This window comes from Siphateles boraxobius, unplaced genomic scaffold (genome assembly GCF_051911475.1).
Source record: "Siphateles boraxobius isolate OS27281-9 unplaced genomic scaffold, OSU_SipBor_1 25, whole genome shotgun sequence".
NCBI classification, from domain to species: Eukaryota; Metazoa; Chordata; class Actinopteri; order Cypriniformes; family Leuciscidae; genus Siphateles; species Siphateles boraxobius.
In genome coordinates, this window is record NW_027508866.1 from 1,092,999 (window position 1) to 1,114,777 (window position 21,779).

Genomic DNA, 21,779 nt, shown 5'->3' on the forward strand with positions numbered 1-21,779 from the left:
ATAATATTTTACTATGGCGTGCATTAAATGCATATTATATGCATTAAAGTTAATAAAAAAAGAAATATGCCATTCATTTTTAAGGCTGTGTCACAGGACTGTCAGGCCCTGTCACATAGGGATGTGACGGGGCCTGACGTGACGGGGCCTGACGGCCGCCATTTTAAAATACCATTACTCAGCCTGTTAGCATGCTAGCATAAAAACTGTTAACATGCAGGCAAGGAATTTAAGTAACATTTTTAGACATGTTTTGGATTTTTAAAAAAATCATTATTTTCTGGGATGTTTTCCCGTGACTAGTGATGTTACGTCTGACACCGACGCTCCGAAGCTTGCTTCAAACTCGAACGGTCCTTGCAATGAACCACTGCTTCGGAACTTGTATCATTACGTCACTAGTCACGTGAAAATGACGTCTGAAGCAAACACACTGGTTCACTCCTGTAGTGAACCACCTGACTGCTTTGACAGCCCAATCCAGTGTTGACAGGTTTGAAACCTGGCGGCTGTATTTCTTATAAAAGTGAAGCCAAACCATGGCAACACCGAGAAAATTATATTTCTGAATAAAAACCATACCATTTAATGAACACTTTGTCTAAGCCTTCTGCATGATGTACCCAAAGCACATGCTCTGCCAAATGTTTTTTTTTTGTATTATTATTAATTAGAGAACATATGAACATTGTTACATAAAAAACTTGCATCAAAGACAGAAACTTCAAAAACCCTCTGCTACATTATACAAGTACAACCAGTTACACAAGCACATCCTTTTCAACATACAAAAAATACCAGTCCCACCAGTTAACAAGTTATAGAGTTCGGCTTCCCACAGCTAAACAAGATAAAGCTTTCACACATGATACTGCCCTGCTAAAAAAAACTATAGAAACCATTACAGAAATTCTATTGGATTTAATGGTTTTCATGGGAATTTTATTGGTTGTAATGGGAATTATAGTAGTCTCTGTGGGTCTGTACTGATATGTGTTGGGTTCTATTGGTATTTCCATTAAATCCTAATGGAATATGTCCCAAACACACTACAAAAAAGAATTCTGTAGTGGTTTAAATGGTAAAGGCCAATGGTTCCTATTGGTATTTTAATAGAAACCATTAGAATTTCTGTGATGGTTTCCAACTTTTTTTAAGCTGGTCTGATCTTCTGTCATTGTCTAAAGAAATAATTACACACACACACACATCGTGCTTAATGTTTTATTATCAAGGTGAACACATGCAATTTATCAGTATTTGTAAAATTCACCAACATAAATGAGTTTCACAGCACTAACACTGTTTCAGCTTTGATCGCCTCGGTAAACACGTAATAAACGGGGCGTTAACATATAAGCTTATTTGCATTTTATGGTTGTGAGCTTTGTTGCATTACATTTACTTCACCAGGAGATGGTGCTGCAATTTCTAGCTGAATGAAGCTTCGAGTAATGAACCATTTTCGACACAATTGTATCAGAAAGCAATAATGCTTCCAAACGCTTCATTTGGCCATCACTACCCATGACAGGGCCTGACCCTTTAGCTCGTCCTCCTTAAAAAAAACATACAAAAACAAGTCTAAAATCATACAATTCAATGAAACATACCATTGATCATGCCAGCTTCACCTCTGTCAAATGATGTCACTTCCTCTGAGTCATACCCTTAAAGGCGTATTGCACACATTTTATGTAGAGTTTTATGTAAACGTGACAGGACTGACCGAAAACATGGGGACAGTTGTAAAATAGTATTTATTTGTAGAATTTATGTAGAATTTCATGTTTTTAATCAATTGATGTGAATGGTAAGAAGTTAAACTTGTTATTGATGGAGTTATTTTCTAAATAACAGTTTTTAGCATAACAAAACTATGAAAGCTGTAGCTCCAATTTGGCTGAGGACAAGGACAAGTACAGGATTTGTATTTTTCAAAAGTGTTTTTAATAAAGAAAAAAATTCTGAGATCCTAATGAATGGCATATTCATTTACAGACCAACTCACAGAAATCAACCATCAGTCAGTTTTAGATTTTTTTTGGAAGAAATACTTTATTATTCACTGTAACAGTTCAGACAGATAATGTACGTTTCTGGTAGAATGTCCCTCAAGATGTGGTTATAGTCTTAAAATGGTATAGCCTACAGTTAGCAAACAGTCCAGTCCCAACCAAGCTGCATCATCTCAATAAAACAACTGCAGTTTCAAATATCATAACATTTTAATTGTATTCTTTTACAATACATCAATTATGGCACCTTGATTTTAAGCACTACTACAGATATGCAATTTAAAGTAACAACAGCTTTCAAATATCTCCCTGTAAAATGTTTGTTTCAGGTACGCCTCATCTCTGGAAACAAAAAACACAAGACAAAACTGAGTTTGCGGTTAAGACCAAAAAAAATAATGCTGTTTTAATGGTGATTAAAATAAACCAATCTACTAACAGCTACGCCGTGGTTCGGAGCTGCTACATATTTTGTGTGGCACTGCATGTCAACAGCACGTCTCCTTTGGAAGAGTAGGTACTCAGGTCCTCTGCTCTATAAAGAGAATCAGGTCTGCAAACACACACACACAAAAACATGTAAGAGCTGACACATTACACATTTTTACTGCTATAAACCCAGAGATAATGTAAATGCATATTTATGAGGAAATTTAGGCAAGTGGGGATTGTTAGAAATAGTGACCTCCTAAGATAAAGGTTGGAGATGCAACCCTCAAAGGTGTCCTTGCCCAGGACTACGCTAGAGGAAGACAGGCCAGATGAAGAGTCCGTCTCTCTCTGTCCAACATCATCTTCATCAATACGAAGTTCAGTTCTAAAACAAAGGTGAACATTAATATATATGAAAAAGAAGGCTTATCACAAAAATTGATGTCAAAATGAAATGAATCTTACCGTTGACCCTGTCCGACAACAGTTAGATAATGCCATTCACCATCCTGGTACTGTTTAGTAGATTTCCACGTACTGCCTTGGAATTTCAGGACCACATATCCTTTCTCCATGGAAAGTTCAATGTTATTATTCTACCACAGAAAAATCACAGTGACATTGTTAAAAACACAATGAGAAGTTCTGTGTGATTTAATACAGTTTGTAAATTGCTAATGAAAAGTAAGACCGATTGCCCAGTTTTCTAGACTAGTTCTTAAGACACAAAATGGCTATGTTAATGCAACTGGCCAAAGTTTTGTTCATGTCAGATTCAGTGCCGCAGGTTTTGGAGAACAAATCAAATGCTAAGCCATTCTGAGATTCATGTACATTTTTTTTTACATAAAATCATAAGTAATTGTATGATGTAGCATACATTACTTGAATAGCCAAAACCATTCATCATAAGAGTGTACACATGCATTTGACCATATAGTGTGTGTAATTGTACATTTTTGCTGTTCTGCAGCAGGACACCGTCTGGTTTTGTACTCCTGAAGCCAAGTGAAAGGTTCACATCGTCTAAGCTGAAGTCTTCACGGAGTTTCTCCAGTGCACTGCCTAGGCTGAATTCAGCTTTCCTGATCATCTGGAAAAGAGCATCATGGTTAAGAAATTATACCTTTCTGTGTTTCATTTAGGCAAAATGTTGACCAAATCAAGCAAGCATATTTCATTTAAATGCACAATTCAAATAATAAAATATTAACTTGATTACCAGTAAGTCATCAGAGCAGCCTCTGCCAATCCCCACTTTCTCCAGAACGTCTGGCACTATATTACCAGCAGTGCCAATTTTCACACACCCTTTCAGAGGAGGGATAGTGATATTGTATCTAGGGTAAAATAATTCAGAATTAGTAAACCATCATATGATTGGTTAGAAAAGGTCTGAATCACTTGGTTAATCAAATCAGGGTAAAGGAAAGACATGAAGACACCGACCTCTCACGCAAAGCATTAGGTACGCCACCAATGTAGAAGTGCTTGAACTTTTGTGGAACGACATCCGTCCTTTTGACTTCGGTGTCTCCTATTCGGACCTTAAACTCCTTGTTTGCAATAATGTAGACTTTCACATCTATCACCTGAAATACGGAAGAAAAAAGTGCAAGTTCATTTTCACTGCATTATGTACAGTATCTTAGAGAAAAAGTCAGCCTCATTCTTCCTTACCGGAAAAAGGCTTGGTTTATCTCCACTTATGACGGGCTCCAAAATAGTATCTTTATCCCGGCCACGTAGAACAATGTAACCTCTCTCAAGAGAGACGCTGTAGTAAAAGTCCTGATAGGGTATGAAGAAAATAAATAAATAAAAGGTCTCAAAAACAGTGTAAAAGACACAACTGAAAAAGGCTCAATAGGTATGAACAAATTCTTACATCATTCTCATCTCCTAAATACAGCAAAAGAGCATCCTTAGCTCGGGTTTGCACTTTCTGCTGGATCAAGAGATTGTTGATGAATCTTTCAAGCAGGACTTTGGCATAACCAGTGCCTTGAAAGTAATCTGACTCTGAGAGTGTGAGTTGTCTGAGCAAACAAAAAGAGAAGCAGATTTTTTTTCTTTCATTTTTATAAAGTGCTGCATGCTCTACATGCAAATGTAGTGATGAGATTTACATGATTTGGTATTATTGTTAATATATTATTAATTATTAGTACATAAGCATCAAACCATTCACACGTTGAGAGCTTACCTCTTGCAAGGGGTTTCTGAGTTGATGTTAACCGCATTCTTAAAGTTGTACAGACTGATAAATTTGTCATTAAAGGTGGAGAACTCAATGCAGCCATTGTATTTGTCATAGTTGAGTGAGACTGGTGGCTAAAAATAGGCAAAGATAAAAAATATGTATTAAAAATGAACCAAGAATTAAAGAGCTCATCACACAAAATCCATTGACACTAGGAGAAAAAAAGGCATATTTACTGTGAAGTCATCTGGATAACCTCCTACATAGAAGACCATATTATCTGGACTGAGATCCAGGAGGTTACGCGTCAGCTGTCCCAGATTTCCCTTCATCAGCGCAGGCTTCGGATTGATGGATGTGAACTGCTGTGTGTGAACGACTTGTGCATCTTGATAAATTCTAGGTGGGCAACAAATAAAAAAAAAACAGGTGCATGTAGTAGATAAAAAATAATGGTAAACCTGTACAATAAGGTTCCACTTGTAAACATTTGTTAACTACTTTAGTAAAAAATTAACTGGAAAATGGTTCCAACGCATATAATAATCATAGTTAATGTTCATTTCAACATTTAGACTACTAATACATTATTAAATTCAAAAATGTACCTGATAATATTATGTAATGGACCATGAACTAACAATGAACAGTTGTATTTTATCAACGGACATTAACAAAGATGAATAAATACTGTAACAAATGTACTTTTTATTGATAGTTAATGCTAATTAACTAATGTTAACCAATGGGACCCCATTGACTTATCAAGTGTTACCAATATAATGCAAGTACAAAATTTCAGCTGTAATGGTATTTTTAGTTGTAACTTGTATAAACATATGGCATATGAAAGGACCAATCAACATATTTTATTCCTTTACACAAAACTAGAACATACTTAATGGCAGCTATTTGTGACTCAACATCAGACTCATCTGTTTGTATATAAATGAATGATCATTCAAAACTCAGCATAATGTTTGAATATTATGCATTCAGCACATTGCTATGATTGTATTGGTTTTTTTTTTTTTGGATATGCAAAAGTAAAACCTGATAGCAACTGTGGGAGATAATAACAGATACATTAAAGGGATTTTTGCTAAATTTTCCCCTATGGCTATTTTCCTGGTTGCATTTGCACCGCTAGTAGGAACTCTGAAGTGACGTAAGCTTGCTGACAACGACGTCATTTAAACGTGGTGTTCAACAACTGGAAGATGTAGGACGCCATGATCGGAGTTGTGTTTTTGATGTATGTCGTGGGTTTAACAATAAACATCAATGGAATGCGATTGAAAGTGCAAAAGGAGGGCTAAGAGACGAAATCTCCACAAACTCGCAGTGCTACATATCATCGAGGCTGAGAAAGGAACACAATGACACAGACAAAGGAGACAGGTAAATGCAGTTAACGTTAGCTTTCTGTATATTTCTGTGCCGACAACTGTCTGTATGTTAGTTAAGAAACCTGTATGTGGAAGTAAGAAAACTGTGTGTTTACGGAAAAAAACGGCTTTTTAAAAAAGGCGGTGCCGGTGTTTCCTATGGCATGCTTTCGGCCAATCAGCATACACTTACATCCCTTGCAGTTCCTATAGTGCTGGGTTTGACCCGACTCTGAAGTAGGAGCTAAATTAGTTCCTCTAAAAGATGTTTCTAGAACTAAAATCCTTCCCAGTTCCTGCGGTGCAAACACAACAAAAACGAGTACTTCCACCAATAGTAATAGGAACTATGAAAGCGTTCCTCTGGTGCGGAAGCCCATTTGCATCCTGAACAAATATGTTATACTAGACGTGCTAATACTGCAGTGATTTTTACAGCATTAAAAAGTCTCACTTACTCTGCAATACTAAAACCTGAAGATTTATAGACAGTAATAAAATTGACAGCTTTCAGGAACTAACATGGATACACTGGGATTGAGTCACAGCGTTGACTGGATTCAAACCAAACCACATGAATAATTGTTTCTGCCTAAAAGAAACAAACAGAATATATACCAATGGTTCTGTTTTAGTTGATACCGTATGTTACTATACCTGTAAAGGTCGATTTTGTCAAAGAAAGACAAGCTTGATGAGGACTCAGTGATCTTGGTTGTCTCGACATCATACTCCTCTCCATTGAGCTTATAAATGACATGCAGGATATTATCTCGAAGAGCCATGCCGATGAAGTCTCCAGATGCCTGTGAGAACATTCAGTTAACGCATTAATGAGAGTAACAGTTAGTAGGCTCGAACTTAAATGAGCTTGTATCCTCTTCCTCACACAATTGAGAGGGCAGGTAATCACACTCACGTCTTTTTTTCCAAGGTACATCACGAACAGATCGTCTTCGCCCTTCCGGGTCTGACGGCGACGCCTGGTGCCGTCCCCTCGAACGGGGGGTTTCTCGGGTCTCTGGAGGGAGAGGGTGAGAGAGGTGTATGCCCGCAGGTCATCCAAGTCTCTCGGGGGATGCATCTCCACATATCCATTACCAGAGAATTTCATAGGGACGACAATCTGCAACAGATTTAAAACATGAAGAGGACCATGCAACATTATGCAAAAGCTTTCTATTGAAAAAGAGCCATGGGTCATGAAAACTAGGCAGGTCTTATAACCTTTAGACAGTACAACCTTTCAAAGACAGTGTCAAATTAAGGGTCCGTAAGGGAGATTAAACTCTTTTCCTGTATCACTTTCTGAAAATGACAGCATCAACAGCATCTTCGTTTTAATCTATTTATCTTGTCATTTGGTAAAACTTTATTTTGATGCTCCCCAACATACATTCTACTGACAACAAGTAACTTTGTAACTACATATCAACTATCAGTTAGGGAGGCACGACATATCGGCCACCATATCGGTATGGTCGATATATGTTCATTTTTAATGTTATCAGCCCAATAAGAAAATTTGGCCAATATATTAAAGCCGATAAATAATGGATTTTCCTTCAGCTGCACACTGTTGGTCATGATGGTTTTGAATTGCTCGAAATATGATTTGGAATCGCTTTAAAAGTGCAGCATGTGCAACGCAAGTCCGTCAAATAGATTACATAAAACTATAATGAGAACATTATAGTTGTGTGCTTCGGACATGGCTTTTAATGGTGAGACTTTTGTTTTTGTAATCAGGCTCTAAAAAATGATTCAGATTTAGATTTATCGGGCAATATCGGTTATTGGCTTTTCAAATATAAAGAATTATCGGTTATTGGTATCGGCCAAAATGTTCACATCGGTGCATCCCTACAATCAGTCGTTAGAGTATTAGTAGACTGCTTAAAGTCCAAAGAATTTATCGTCTAATTAAATTCAAATGTGGTTGGAAAATACTGCAGCCTATTTTATGTCAAATTAATTGTAGCAGCAATGTTCCATTTCAATGTGTAGGATATAAAAGGAAATAGTCTTACTCTGTTAGCAGCCTCACGCGCTTGCGCAATCAGTTCCTTTATCTTATTAATATTTTCAGACACATTGTTCCCGGAGCCAATCTGAGAATTCAACTCTTCTATTTTATCCAGCAGGGATGGGACGGAGCCGCTCAGGTTTTTGACTGGCAGATGGAAAGCACAGAGAAAGTGAGAACAATACAAAAGTGGAAGCTGTTAAAGAAAAGGATTAAAAACAACACCTACACCCCATTAAAGGCGCAGCACTTACCAGTCATTTCCACATTATTGAGAACACTGTCAATATTTGAAACTGAAGGACTAATAGAGATGTTGGTAACTTCTGCTTTGATGTCATTAAGCCGGTCCATTGTGTCACTTGTGCTGCGATTGGCTGCTGCCGCCGCTTTCTTGGCCGCGTCGATAATCTTACCAATGTCATCTGTGATCAGACAGAATGAAAACATATTTGCAAGTATATTCATAACCCTAAAAGTCTAAAAAGGTCTTAGTTGACAGGTAAGCTGCGTCCATTGATCGGTCCATTTTTTTCCCCAGCAAAGAAAACCATATACAATGAATGAAAATCAAACATGCCAGCACCTGTCCTTTCATAAAGCCACTGTAAACAAACGTCTCAATGAACTCCGCCACCAAAAGCATTGGGTTATATGAAGCTGTCTTGTGTAAGGAATGGGCTTAATTGTTTCAAACAATGCTCTTTTCTTACCTCGCTGAATTCCTCTCAAACCATCCTGAGCTGTGAGCAGCTCCTTTTCTAGTGCTTTCTTTTTCTGCTCAGCGTCTTGCAAACGATCCCTCTGATTATTGAGGTCTTTGGTTGCTCCTGATGAAGACGTAATAACAGTTTTTAAGCAACCAATGATTGATCAAACGAAATCAAGTTCGATATGTAGGTTGATCTTTGTAGAATTAAGTTTTTATTTTAAATTCACATGTGTCACCTTTAAGATCTTTAGCTGCATTTTTGGCATCTTTAAGTAGGTTATTGCCATTGTTTTTCAGATTTTTTGCCCTGTTGATTAAGTCCCCTTGACTGACATCCTGAAAAGAAAAATCAACAAAAGTCACACTTAAAAATATATTACTGACAACATTTAGAAATTAAGCCAGTTCCCACAGATGTAATTGATCACATTATGGACATGTTCAGCTATCATTTCACAAGTACACTTTTTGTCATTTTAAAACACTATATCTTTTGTTTTAAGCATTTTTAACTTAGGGTACATTTAAAAGACAACAATGTATTAAAATAAAAACAGTTCTTCCTTTGCCTTTTTCATGTACAGACGACAATGTTGTCAAAATGATCCCCATTCACACGAATTTGCAAAAACAACTAAAAACGCTGTATTCTGCTGCCCGGCTAGTAGTTGGCGATGCCACTTTGTAAAGAAACGCTGTGCGCCTATAGACTGAACACGTAATACACATGCACATGAAGTCACCATTTTCATAAATTCATGTTTTTGTTGTTTACAAGGAGATGATAAAGGTATCGTTTTCAAAAACTTGCACTCTGAAACCCGATTTAAAAAGTTTGCTTTTTAAGGCACTCAAAACTAAACGCTGTTGTTGTGTAAATGAACAGCCAAAACGCTTAAAAAGTTTTCTGTTCTTAGTTGAAAAAGGTGTCGTGCAAACTGTCCCTTAAAGTCCCCCTGTGGTGAAAATCAAGCTTTTAATGTTGTTCATATGTCTATGTGGTGTTTTTAATATGCTTAAAGACAAACCATGTGTAAATTCATAAGTCGAAAGGATTGTTGAGTATTTTCTGCTTAAAACTGCAGTGAACCAAAGACGGTCTCAAAAACACGGTTTGAAATCGCTGGTGTTTCTGACGTCACAAACTACCTCGTAACCAATTAGATCAACGTGTGTTCGTCAACGAGTGGATCTCTGAGCTGAGTGAGTGAGTGAGTGGAGGCGGGGCTCATTTGCATATTCATAGAACCACGTATACTAAAAGAGGCAAGGGAGTACAGTTAAATTCAAGCTATTTTAAGGTATGAAGAAATGCTTTTTTCAAGAAAAAGATGAGTCAAAGATGAGTTTTAATGTATAAAATGATTGACTACAGAGGGACTTCTTTTGTGAAATGCTTGGCTTGAAAAGTGCGCTTCCTTTAATGTTTATATAATTCATTGACATTCAGAAGTTTGACATAAGTGTCCAAATACTTTTTGGGGCAATGTATGTTTACTAACTTTGAGGTTTATGCTAATTAGATAAGGTCTCCTACATTAAGCGCTTTGTCTGCCGCCTCTTTGGCCTTCTTTGCAGCCTCCTCTGCAGCATTGACAGCGTCTGTGATGTTTTTGTACGCCTCTATCCCGGAGAGAGCGGTCTGCACACCAGAGCGCCCACTCACATTCTGCACAGCCCTGTCCGAGAGAAAAGATCACAGCTATTCATATCAACAAGGAGAAAAATCATGTGGAAGATATACAGTACATGTATGAGGAAAACATAGCACTGCCATTAAAATAAAAATGAATGAGAAGGTGAAAAGGGGCGTGAAAGTTTGGCATGATTTATCTGATTGAGTGGCATGGGAAGATTTGTGGTAACATGAGAGGCACTCATGATCTTACTCAGGTGTCAGTAAACTAATAAAACCTCTTACTCTTGGAGGTCTTTGGCCAGTTTGTACATGTTCTCTGCATGTTCTTCTGCCTGTTTCACAATTTTCTCTTTGGCTGCTGCTTGTGAGATAACTTGGACTTTATCCTTGAGGTCAGTCTTTGCATCGCTAAGTTGCGCGGCAAGCTGTTCATACTCCTGTGGGAATATAAGAGGGCTTGTCACCAGTGAAATCACTAAAACTGTAACTGATATATAACTTTATATATAACTGTTTTCTATATCTTATGTAATTTATTCCTGTGATCAAAGCAGAATTGTCAGCATCATTACTCCAGTCTTCACTGTCACATGATCCTTCAGAAATCAGTATAATATGATGATTTGATGCTCAAGAAACATTTCAGTTTATTATCAGTTGAAAACAGTTGTGTACAATTTCTTTTTGCAGGATTCTTTAAATAATAGAAAGTTCGAAAGAACAGCATTCATCTGAAATTGAAAGCTTTTTACAGTTATACACTACTATTCAAAGGTTTGGGGTCAGTAAGATGTTTTTTATGAGATATTAATGCTTAACAAGGATGCATTCAATTGATCAAAAGTGACAGTAAAGACATTTACAATGTTACAAAATATTCTATTTCAGATCAACTATGTTCTTTTCAACGTTATATTATAATTATTATATGTAGAAATAAAATGAAGACCTATTATTTTAGCATTGTGTTATTATGGGGGAAATGCACAATGCAAAAACCCCCCAAAAAACATAATTATCCAAAAAAAGGCTTTACATACTGTATGCAAGTGATAGTTTCTTAAAATTATTGTCTCATAATTCACCCAAACCCAAAGGTGTATGAGTGTGATTATAAATTAAGCTCCATCTCCTGTAGTTTCTTATACATAGGACATTTTTCTGAAAAGTTTACCGTTTTACTGTCATTGAACATGTTCAGGAGGTCCTTGGTGTCTTTCAGCTGGTTCACGGCAAGAGCAATCTGATTCCCAACTATGTTTCTCTCGCTTTCCAAATCTTTCACTCGTTTCTAAAAAAAAAAAAAAAAACCTTAATGGACATCATTCCCTCTTGATAGAAAGTGTTTTGAGGATTTCAACGCTCTTGATGCTTACCAGAATGTCTTTTAGGCCTTCACCATTAATGTCATTCTGATTGCTGGCTTTCTTCACAATATTATCAGCCTGTTTAAGCAAATCCTCTAACTCTTTCAGCTTGGCCTCATAGTTGCTCAGCAGCCCATCAACACGCTTGGATGCCGCTTCATTCTCATCGCATTGCTTTATCATGTTTTTAACATCCTCTAAAACTGTAATGAAAACATACAAGTCATAAAACCACACATTAATGTAGCCAATGCCAATAATTGTTAGCCTTCATGCTAGCATAAGCAGCTTAGACGTCCACAGACTAAATCGATAGTTTGATTAGGGAATAAATACATTTGTTTGCTTCAGCTTGCTCTTTCTTGGCTGCATCTTTCTGTGTCGTGAAGCTTCGCCTCTCCATATCCTTCACCATGTTCTCGGACTGTTCCAGAAGTTTGGCTAAATCCGCGGAGGGAAGAGCTGCTCCACTGCTGTTGGAGTCCAGGAGCTGTTTCAGGAGCTCTGAACAACACATCGAGTATTTATATTTCAAATACAGCACATATTTGATTACTTAAAGTCCCCTTTTGGTGAAAATCAAGCTTTTAATGTTGTTTATATGTCTATGTGGTATTTTTAATGTGCTTTAAGACGAAACATGTGTAAATTCATAAGTCGACACCATTGCTGAGTATTTTCTGCTTAAAACTGCAGTGAACCAAAGACGGTCTCAAAAACATGGTTTGAAATCGCTGGTTTTTCTGACGTCACAAACTACCTTGTAACCAATCAGATCAACGTGTGATCGTCAACGAGTGGATCTCTGAGCTGGTGTGAGTGAGTGAGTGGAGGCGGGGCTCATTTGCATATTCATAGAACCACGTATACTAAATGAGGCAAGGGTGTAGAGTTACATTCAAGCTATATTAAGGCATGAAGAATTTTTTTTCAAGGAAAAAAAACGTTTAAATATGTAATTTTGGTGATCAAAAATGAGTTTTAAGGGATACAATTATTGACTACAGGGGGACTTTAATCACTATTGTGCACTTGGAAGATTTTTTATTTTTTATTTATATAAATTCTAAAAAATATATATATTTGAATCTACAAAAAGACAACTACCCATGTACTGTGGGTGTTTAAACTAAAGAGGCTGTGGCTGGGAACATTCATAGGGTCAGTGCATTGTTTACAGGATCTGTTAGGACAGGCCTGCTACACAAGAGGCATCATTGATTCGGCATAGAAACTGCACACCTGGGGGGATTTTTCAACTCGGGACACAAAAGGAGCGCTGCTAATGCAGTTGGCCAAGTTAACTCCATTGTAAACTGAGGTTTATTAACTGAACCGCTGTCCTCATTAATATCACACAGAATTACAAGTCAATTCTTATTAGCAAAAAACAGTTTGTGTTTTTACCTTTTATTTTTGCAAGGAGGTTCTGTGCCTCGGTGTCCAGATCTTTTGCCCTTTGGTGGCTGTTTTCAGCATTAGCAAGAGCTTTCTGAGAGTCGTCTGATCGCTTCCTGACCTGGACATACAAAGGCTTAGTGGATTATTTGATTCCCGCAGCAGGTGCAATGAAAATAGAGATTTAGACACACTAAATCAATTCTAACTTGCTTAAACACAGTATTCTACATGACATCTGTTTATCAGAGAAAAGTCTTACCTGTTCTTTTAGATTGTCCATATCATCGCCCAGATTGATCACATCTGTTTCCAGTTGGTTAACTTTAGGCATCTGATTGTTGACTGTGAAGCTGAATGTATTCACCAGGTTCTGAAAATATAAAGAGTTTGTGTGAATTATTCATTTATGTTCTTTGAAACATAGTGTTATATATTGTTCAGTTGATGCTTATTGAGTTTGGGAAAGGTTTTAAAACATTAAAGTGTAGTCATTCACTCCATCGTCTAAAAGGCAGTTCAAAAGGGACTTTAATGTTTAAAATAAGAAGAAATCTTCACTATTGAAATTACAAGGGATTACTGAAATTTGTCAATTGGGGCAGATTTATGAAATGCAAATATGCTACGCTTGCACATTTTTTTCATCAAGTTATTGATGAACTATAAATGATCGATGAACTATAGATGAACAAAAAAACTATAGAAAAAATTGCTTTTGCAAAAAAATTGCTTTGCTTATGCCTTAGTGGTTGAAACATGTTTCCAAGTACCGTGACTGTTCAGTCATGTCTGAAAATTTAGCTGAATCACCAAATTACCCACAGAATGTTCCAGACTACATGATCATTATGACCATTAAATCGGATGTGGATTCTGAGGTAAATGATGATCACTACCTCGAGCCACCCACTTATTTAATGCAATAACCTTTCAGAAAAGAACAGCAGTGTGTGTGTGTGTGTGTGTGTGTGTGTGTGTGTGTGTGTGTGTGTGTGTGTGTGTGTGTGTGTGTGTGTGTGTGTGTGTGTGTGTGTGTGTGTGTGGGAGATAGACTATTAACGTTAACATGATCACACTTGTTCTATGTACAATTTGCCCTTACTAGGAAGAATAAAAAACTACAGCTTTGTTCTGTCACAGGACAGGACACTGAGGAATAAAAAAGGGAAACTACAGAAGGAGATGAAGGAATACCGTTGTGGCGGTTATGGCTTCTTCAAGCTTTCTCAGATGTTCTTTAGATGAAGGTCTGAGAGGGTCTAAATCCATTTGACCTTTGATTCTTCTCAGCTCAACATCAAGCTTTTCCAGATCGCTTAGCAATGTCTGAGCACAGGTATCACACTCTGAAAAATAACATACGGCGTTACAAAAGAACATAGGACACAGAAGCAAATACTGAAAATAGTGTATTTCCAGTAATATCCTTTACCTTCACACTGCTCTTCTGTGTTTGTGTCTTGGAGCTCTAGAGAATTCCTGCACACTGTGAAAGAACAAGACATGTAGTGAATGGAGATATTTACAGAGCTCACAGAACAGATTATTTCAACACACAATTTCAATATTAGTAGGCTATAAACAAACTATTGTGTTACTACATTACAAATCTACTGCAGACAATCATATCTTTTTTGTAGTATGGTAATGAGTAAATGAGTGTGTTTGAAGGTGGGATGGGGATATGATATGTTTAAAAAAAATGTATGATGCTATGTTTTTATTATTTTAAGTTGAAATGTGACATTCACCCTTGAAGAGCTAAATACATTATAACAAACAAATAAATCCACACCTCCAGTCTTAGAGTCACACAAGTTTCCAGGACAGTTGCACAGACGACAGCGCCCACCGTAGACCAGAGGATCACCGTAATATCCTGAGGAACATCTGAGGAAACATGGCCAGAAACGCTTCATTACAACTACTTCTCCTATATACCAGCAGACCGATGTCATGAGGTGATCGTATGTGGAGGATTCACAATGTGTTGACTTCTCTGAACATCCAGCTTCAGTAGAAAAACCATGCTGGTTGGCCAGGTTTATACCAGTGTCTAATCAGCATAAAGCAGCCTGGAAAAGCTAGTCTTTTCAGCAGTGATGATGAGTAGCCATAGATGACATGAGTGAGTTTGAGTTTGTACATAAACACTGCATATGTAAAGCACACCGGAATATTTTATGGAAAGATCAATTTTAGGAACCACTCACCGCTCACATCTTTCGCCAGTGTGACCTTCTTTACACAGACACTGGAATCTGCCACGTGTTTCAGAGCAGCTCACTGCAAAACTGAACATTACAAAACACGTTAATTTCCCCATTTTGTCCATTGTTGCAGCTCCTCTCTTCCCAGTCTGTCAGTAACGTTTAGTTCCTGTCTCTATGAAACCCCTCCTTCTGAAAAGCATACTGTGCTCTGATTGGCCGGCTGGAGCAGTGTTTTGTGATTGGTCGAGCGCTTCGAGCGTGTTTGGGAAATTCAACACACTACTAACTAACTCAACCAGGCCCCGCCCCCTTTATTCTGAGTTATTTAAATACTCAAGACTACAATGAAGGTGTTTCAGGAAGTTCAGAAACAGTGACACTGATATAGAGAATAACTCCTGCTGGAAGGGTTTTGTAACTTTGTAGGCCCTTTTAATGCTCAAAAAGCAACAAAATTACACACTTGAGAAAGAGGAACATGGAAAAAAGCAGGATAGGTCCTCTTTAATGGACAATAATTTGTTGAACTTTATTACACAAATCTATTTGCACATGCCTTTGTTACTCATTAAACACTTTTTAAGGTAAGGTTGGATGAAATTGTTATAAATGATTTCGGTCCCACTTTATATTAAGTGGCTTTAAGTTAATGTACTTACATCAAAAAATAAGTACAATGTATTTATTGTGTTGATGTTGTATTGTAAAACACTTGTGCTGCTATTAAGGTGTGATACGGGTAAGGTTAGGGACAGGTGTGTGTGGTATGGGTCGGTTTAAGGGTAGGTTAAGGTGTAAGGGAAGGGTCAACAGTGTAATTACAAATGTAATTACATACATTAATTATAGCTGTAATTACACGCAGGTATTTTAAAAATATAAGTACAATGTAAAAACATGTATGTACACAATAAGTCCATTGTATCAAATTATTAATTTAAAATGTAAGTACATAGTACCTATAGCCACTTAATATAAAGTGGGACCATGATTTCTTTGAGTACCATTTTATCAAGAAAAAAAAGTCAATATAAAGAATTCCTAAGAAGTGTCATCTGAATTTTTCTTCTAGAATGATCATTTTTATCAACCTTGAATGTTTATGTTCAGTTATTTCACTTTAATGGCAATAAAAATAACCTATTAATTGTCATTAAAGTGAAATTACTGAACTATATATAACTATATATAATATACAAGCTTGATAAAAATGTCTCCATATATTATTAAATTGTCCGTACATACAACATTTTTGAGAGACCAAGTTGACATCATAAACAGATGTTGATTCCCTAAAATAGTTATGTTAAAGTTTTTAGGGGTTCACTTTGCTACACTTGTGGTATTCCTGGTTGAGAAATAACCAGGCTTTACAAAAAACGTACTTGAGTGCTCCAAGATGGCTGAACTAATTTCAAGTTGTCAAACTGATTTACGAATACTCGCAATTTCTGGTTACCAATACAAACACACAACTTATCCATACAAAGAATGTATGTAATCTACCCAAAAATGATGAAGTACTCTACTTGCATATTTTAAGTCAGGTTTTCTAATGCCTAGTTCACACTACATGATTTTAAAACGTCGGGCTGAACTGTGGGGTTCACACTACATGACTTGCTCTCTGTGAAATCAGGAGTGTTCAAGTTGTTGAGCTGTTCACACCACACGACACAACGTGATTGATCCGCAACAGGAGGTAACGCACTACACGAGTTGACAACAACTCTGTCACCCAACGATTCTATCTTGTCTACAAACCACGTTTTGTCACGAAAAATCACGCGAACCGTAAATAAGGCGAAACCACACGCGCGCCGAAGAAGAACACAAACACGGCCGCGAATATGGACGTCAGACAGAAACTAGTGCTGCAAACTGTTTGCGCGATGATTTGCTCTGAGAAAAAAACGTAAAAAAAAGAAAAAATAAGAGAGTATGGGCGAGTGGGTCCGCACACGCGAACAGCAGGGATTGTCTGTGCTACAGAGAGAGTTGGAGGTGAGTACAGCATGTTTATATCGGAGATGTAGCTGCATGTTTATGTTTGGCTGACGGCAAAAATTTACCCGCGTATTTACCCGATGACCTCAACCCATGCCTTGCTCTGATTGGCTGTTGTTCATGACAACAGTGAGGTTGAGTCGTGCGACAGCTCTGGATATCTAGCATGCTAGATATTTTTCTAGGCTCGGCGAGGCGTCCGCGAGGCGTCTGCGAGCGTCTTTGATGCGTTGTTGGCTCTTTCATACTAACAGATTGGCGAGCGTTCATCGCCCGCTAATCCCCCGCGATTTGCACGCCAATACACCCTGACCTGTCGGCGAGCTCAACGATTTGCAAATCGGGCTTAAAATCATGTAGTGTGAACTAGGCTTAAGTAAACTCAACTTACGTTGTACTTTTTCCACCACACATGCAAGACTTACTTGTTGGCATCATTGCTGAGAGGACATTGGCACACCCTGCATCTTCTCTGAGCTGCATTAGAGTAATATCCCTCTCTACAGCGCTCACAGTGCTCGCCCGCAGTGTCATCCTGGCAGTTCTGTTCAACAGAACGTTTAGGTTAAAAGTAAATGTGCACAGGCTAACAGAGCGCATTACTGGAGGTCTGTGCAGCACTTACTAGACATCGGCCGGTGTTCAGCTCACACTCATTCGAGTGGCCGTTGCAGGAGCAGGGAACACAGCGAGCAAACTGACCTCTTCTGTCTAGATAGTGACCAGCAGCACATCTCTGATAGGAGAGAAACACACATGCACTGTAGAACGAGGAGTGTCGGAAGATAAAAAGATTGCACTTTATTTTAAGGTGTCATTGTTACAGTGTAATTATATATTTAAGTACTAAGTTATATTAATTAACTACATGTACTTACTATAGAGTTGCAGTTAGGGTTTGGTTGAGGGTTAATTGCATTTAATCATGCTTCATTTACTGTTATTACTATGGTAAATAAATGTAACGTGTGTAACAAGGACACTAAAATAAATAGTTACCAATACAAATTATCCCTTTTTTAAAGCTTTCAATTACAGGTAAAACAATACACAAAATAGGCAAATGAAGAACAGTATCTTACATTATATACAGTGACCCCAAAAAGATGGTAGACTCAAAGCAGAAACGTGTTCCTTTCAACTCACATTTTACTGTTGTCATTCAGCATTTCCGTTCATTTTTTTTTAAGTGGACATTATAACTTATGCTTCACAAAAGCAATATATAGAGTAGGTGAAAAAGTCTCAGCAAATTATCTTTAATGACACATGGATCTTTTGGAAATTGAAGTTTTTGCTTTATAGGTTAACCAAAGAAAAATCCTTTCAAGTACTAGAAACACATAACCCTGCTTGCGAATCACTGTATTATAAAACATGAACACAAGTGTAATCCGCAAAGAAATGCCGTTTAGAATTGCGAGATACAAATCGCAATTGTGAGGAAAAAAGTCAGAATTGCAAGAAAAAAAGGCTTTTATCTCACAGTTCTGACTTTTTTTCTCCTATTTGCGAGTTACAAAGTCAGAATTGCGAGATGCAAACTATTTGGAGAAATTCTGTCTATTTTTTCCCTTCAGAATTGGGCTTGTTATAAGTCATAATTTCGAGTTCATACCTCACAATTCAGAGAAAAGAAGTCAGAATTGCGAGATATAAATCCCCAATTACGAGAAATAAGCTAGAATTGCAGAAAAAATTCAGAATTGCGAGATAATTGCAATTGCGAAAAAGAAAGCTAGAATTGTGTGGAAAAAGTGAGAATTGCGAGGGGGGAAAAGGCGCAATTATATTTTAAATAGTTTTATTCCGGGGCTTTTTATCTCACAGTTCTTGCCTTTTTTTCTCACAATGGCGTGATATAAACTTGCAATTGCTAAGTTTCAAAGTCAGAATTGTGAGGTATAAATTATTTTGAGAAATTCTGTCTTTTTTTCCCTTCAGACTTGAACTTTATTACGAGTTTATGTCTCACAGTCTTATGTCTTCAGAGAAAATAAGTCAGAATTGCAAGATAAACTCGCAATTGTGAGATAAAAGCTAGAGTTGTGAGAAACAAGTCAGAATTGCTGAAATAAAAAGTCGCAATTATCTTTTAAATACATTCATCAATGTCTACAACTACAACATATTGCTTTAGTGACTGTTGAAATATCTCTTCATGACCATACTATCCAAATACAATTTACTCTGAAATGAATGTCACGGGCTATAAAAGTTCAGAGCATAATTTGATTTAAAACTCAATTAATTTTTTTAAACTTAATCAATTTTTACAATTAGTAAAAATTAGGATATATTTCATGTCATGACTTTGGTTCTCTGAAATTCTGAATTGAAAAGTAGCAAGTATCACTCATGTAATAAGTACTTCACACTCCTGGATACACTATAGAAATTAAACAAATCTCTCCTGGCAATTATGAAAGCTGAAGCGAAATATTGGACAAAACCCCTATTATAAAAATAAATAAATATTAAATTACTTGTTTTCGTCCACACACATACATAAAAAGCAATACTTGTGAACAAAAATATTCCTCTTTACCTGTCCATCATCCACTGAAGGAAACTGGACCCGCTGTGTGTCGTGGATGGAAGGGTATTGAACTCGCTGAGCATCATTTAATGCTGGATACTGAACTCTCTGAGTCCACTCTGCCTGTTCTCTCTGAGGACGGTCTGGGGTTCTGCGTTCGGGTCGGGGCCCTCCAGACCCCAGCGCTAGCAGGGCCGCGAACACAACGGCCCTCAGTGCTGCACTCCTCCATGCCATCGACTCTGACATTCCTCTCCGGTTGATGCGTGTGAAATAACTTGTATCGCTCTAAGGTACGGTCTTCTTAAAGAGGAGTAAAACGCCCCAGACAAACTCTCATACGTGAATCAGTCGTGGACACGCTGCCGCAAATGAACCAGGAAATTGAGTCACACTTAGGTATGTGAGTGAGGAGAGATGTGTACTGTCCTCAACACCTGGAGAAATAACTGAGCTACACACATTCACTCAAAAGTTATCAAGACATGAACTACAAGACCCAGAAAAAATGCCCCAGCACTTTATCAGTACATGGCATAGTTGTTGTGGCATTCATTTATTATTAATATCGTCTCTCAAGATCCTCTTATGTTTGCTATTACGTTGTTATTTCACTATTTCTTCACTGTCGCTGTTTCATCATTGTTTGTAACTATGACAAACCGTGAGTGTTTAAGACACAGCTCCACATTTATCAGAATGACTCACAGCAACAGTTTGTTTTGTCAGCTCTTCCACACCCAGTCTAGAGAAGTCAGCACACGCCCCGTACGTAGAAGAAAACATGCCCTCCGGTTACAGACTTCACAGGTCTTTCCTTGCCTTTATAGGCATGTCCCGAAAACAAAATGTATTTAGGGTTTGGTGGGAAGGAAAGGACTCTGGAAATGCAATGGAGGAAAAAAAACACATTCTGCTATGTTGCAAAGTCAATTTAAAGCATATCGAAATGGGATTGTTCCACTCATTTTGACAATAAAATAAAAAAAAAATTTGTGAAAATAAAATTGTGTGGAATGATATATATTTTATCTTCAAAATTACATACATTAATCATGTTAAAGAATTTATAGGTCTTTTATTCTCTAAAAAATAAAATGTCTAAAAACATGATTCATATAAGTGTAACATGAAACAAATGATGAGGTGAGTCCTTCCTGAAGGCAGTATGGCAAAGTTAAAATCATTAGTCCCACTTTAAGGCTGTTGTCATTTGCTATGAAAAAATGCACAAGCGTTTGCTGTTATTTAGATTGTGATACGGGTGCAGTTTTAGGGGAAGGGGTTGGTTCAAGATATGCAATACATTGCAATGGGGTTGTAATTATTGAGTTTATTAAAGTAAAGTGGATTGTTTCAGAAAATCCAGATTTCTTTTATTGTAAGTATACACAATTTGAGGCCAGGACCTCATGGCTTATGTTACGACTTTCTTCTAACTTGACTGTACATCAATTTGTGTGTAGGTAAACGTTGTACTCGTTATCTTAAAATGACGAGATGACATTAGTGCTCTTGGGTGTGATTGGGCATGTCAGTACAGCAGACCATAATTACCAAATCTTACCCTGCAATTTCATATAAAAAATGCAATGCGTTTTGATCTCTTATCACTGCATTTACCATTCCCATCATATACAAAAGAAAATATTCAGACATACATTTCAGGTAACAAGTATTAGCTGGTTTATAGATAATATAAAATAGCGTAACCACAGGCCCTTAAAATCTCTTAATTATCTTCAATAGCAATGCAAATAGATTTCACTTGTGGAAGTCTTAAACTTGGGGAAAGAATGTAACAATATTACCACAGAAATTTGAGTGCTAACTA

General features: G+C 37.3%; 1 protein-coding gene across 2 annotated transcripts; it reads right to left on the reverse strand.

The window, feature by feature from the left end:
- Positions 1–2,038: 2,038 nt before the first annotated feature.
- LOC143749628 (laminin subunit alpha-3) lies at positions 2,039–20,641 on the reverse strand. Of its 2 annotated transcripts, none has more exons than XM_077242045.1 (31): positions 19,955–20,641; positions 18,032–18,142; positions 17,832–17,950; positions 15,400–15,480; positions 14,982–15,076; positions 14,619–14,672; positions 14,381–14,532; positions 13,446–13,556; positions 13,193–13,304; positions 12,122–12,289; positions 11,795–11,988; positions 11,593–11,709; positions 10,701–10,855; positions 10,317–10,458; positions 9,016–9,115; positions 8,781–8,897; positions 8,322–8,492; positions 8,072–8,214; positions 6,961–7,167; positions 6,699–6,847; positions 4,890–5,052; positions 4,657–4,784; positions 4,339–4,489; positions 4,131–4,241; positions 3,900–4,042; positions 3,673–3,790; positions 3,406–3,543; positions 2,916–3,046; positions 2,704–2,835; positions 2,458–2,571; positions 2,039–2,360 (listed from the first exon to the last, which is right to left on the reverse strand). In XM_077242045.1, the coding sequence occupies exons 1-30, from the start codon at positions 20,192–20,194 to the stop codon at positions 2,481–2,483; spliced, it is 4,044 nt and encodes a 1,347-aa protein (XP_077098160.1). In that variant the 5' UTR covers positions 20,195–20,641; the 3' UTR covers positions 2,039–2,360; positions 2,458–2,480. The 2 variants fall into 2 exon arrangements, with proteins under 2 accessions (XP_077098160.1, XP_077098159.1); XM_077242044.1 differs by having other exon boundaries at positions 2,454–2,571; positions 19,955–20,311.
- Between the last annotated feature and the right edge of the window lie 1,138 nt (positions 20,642–21,779).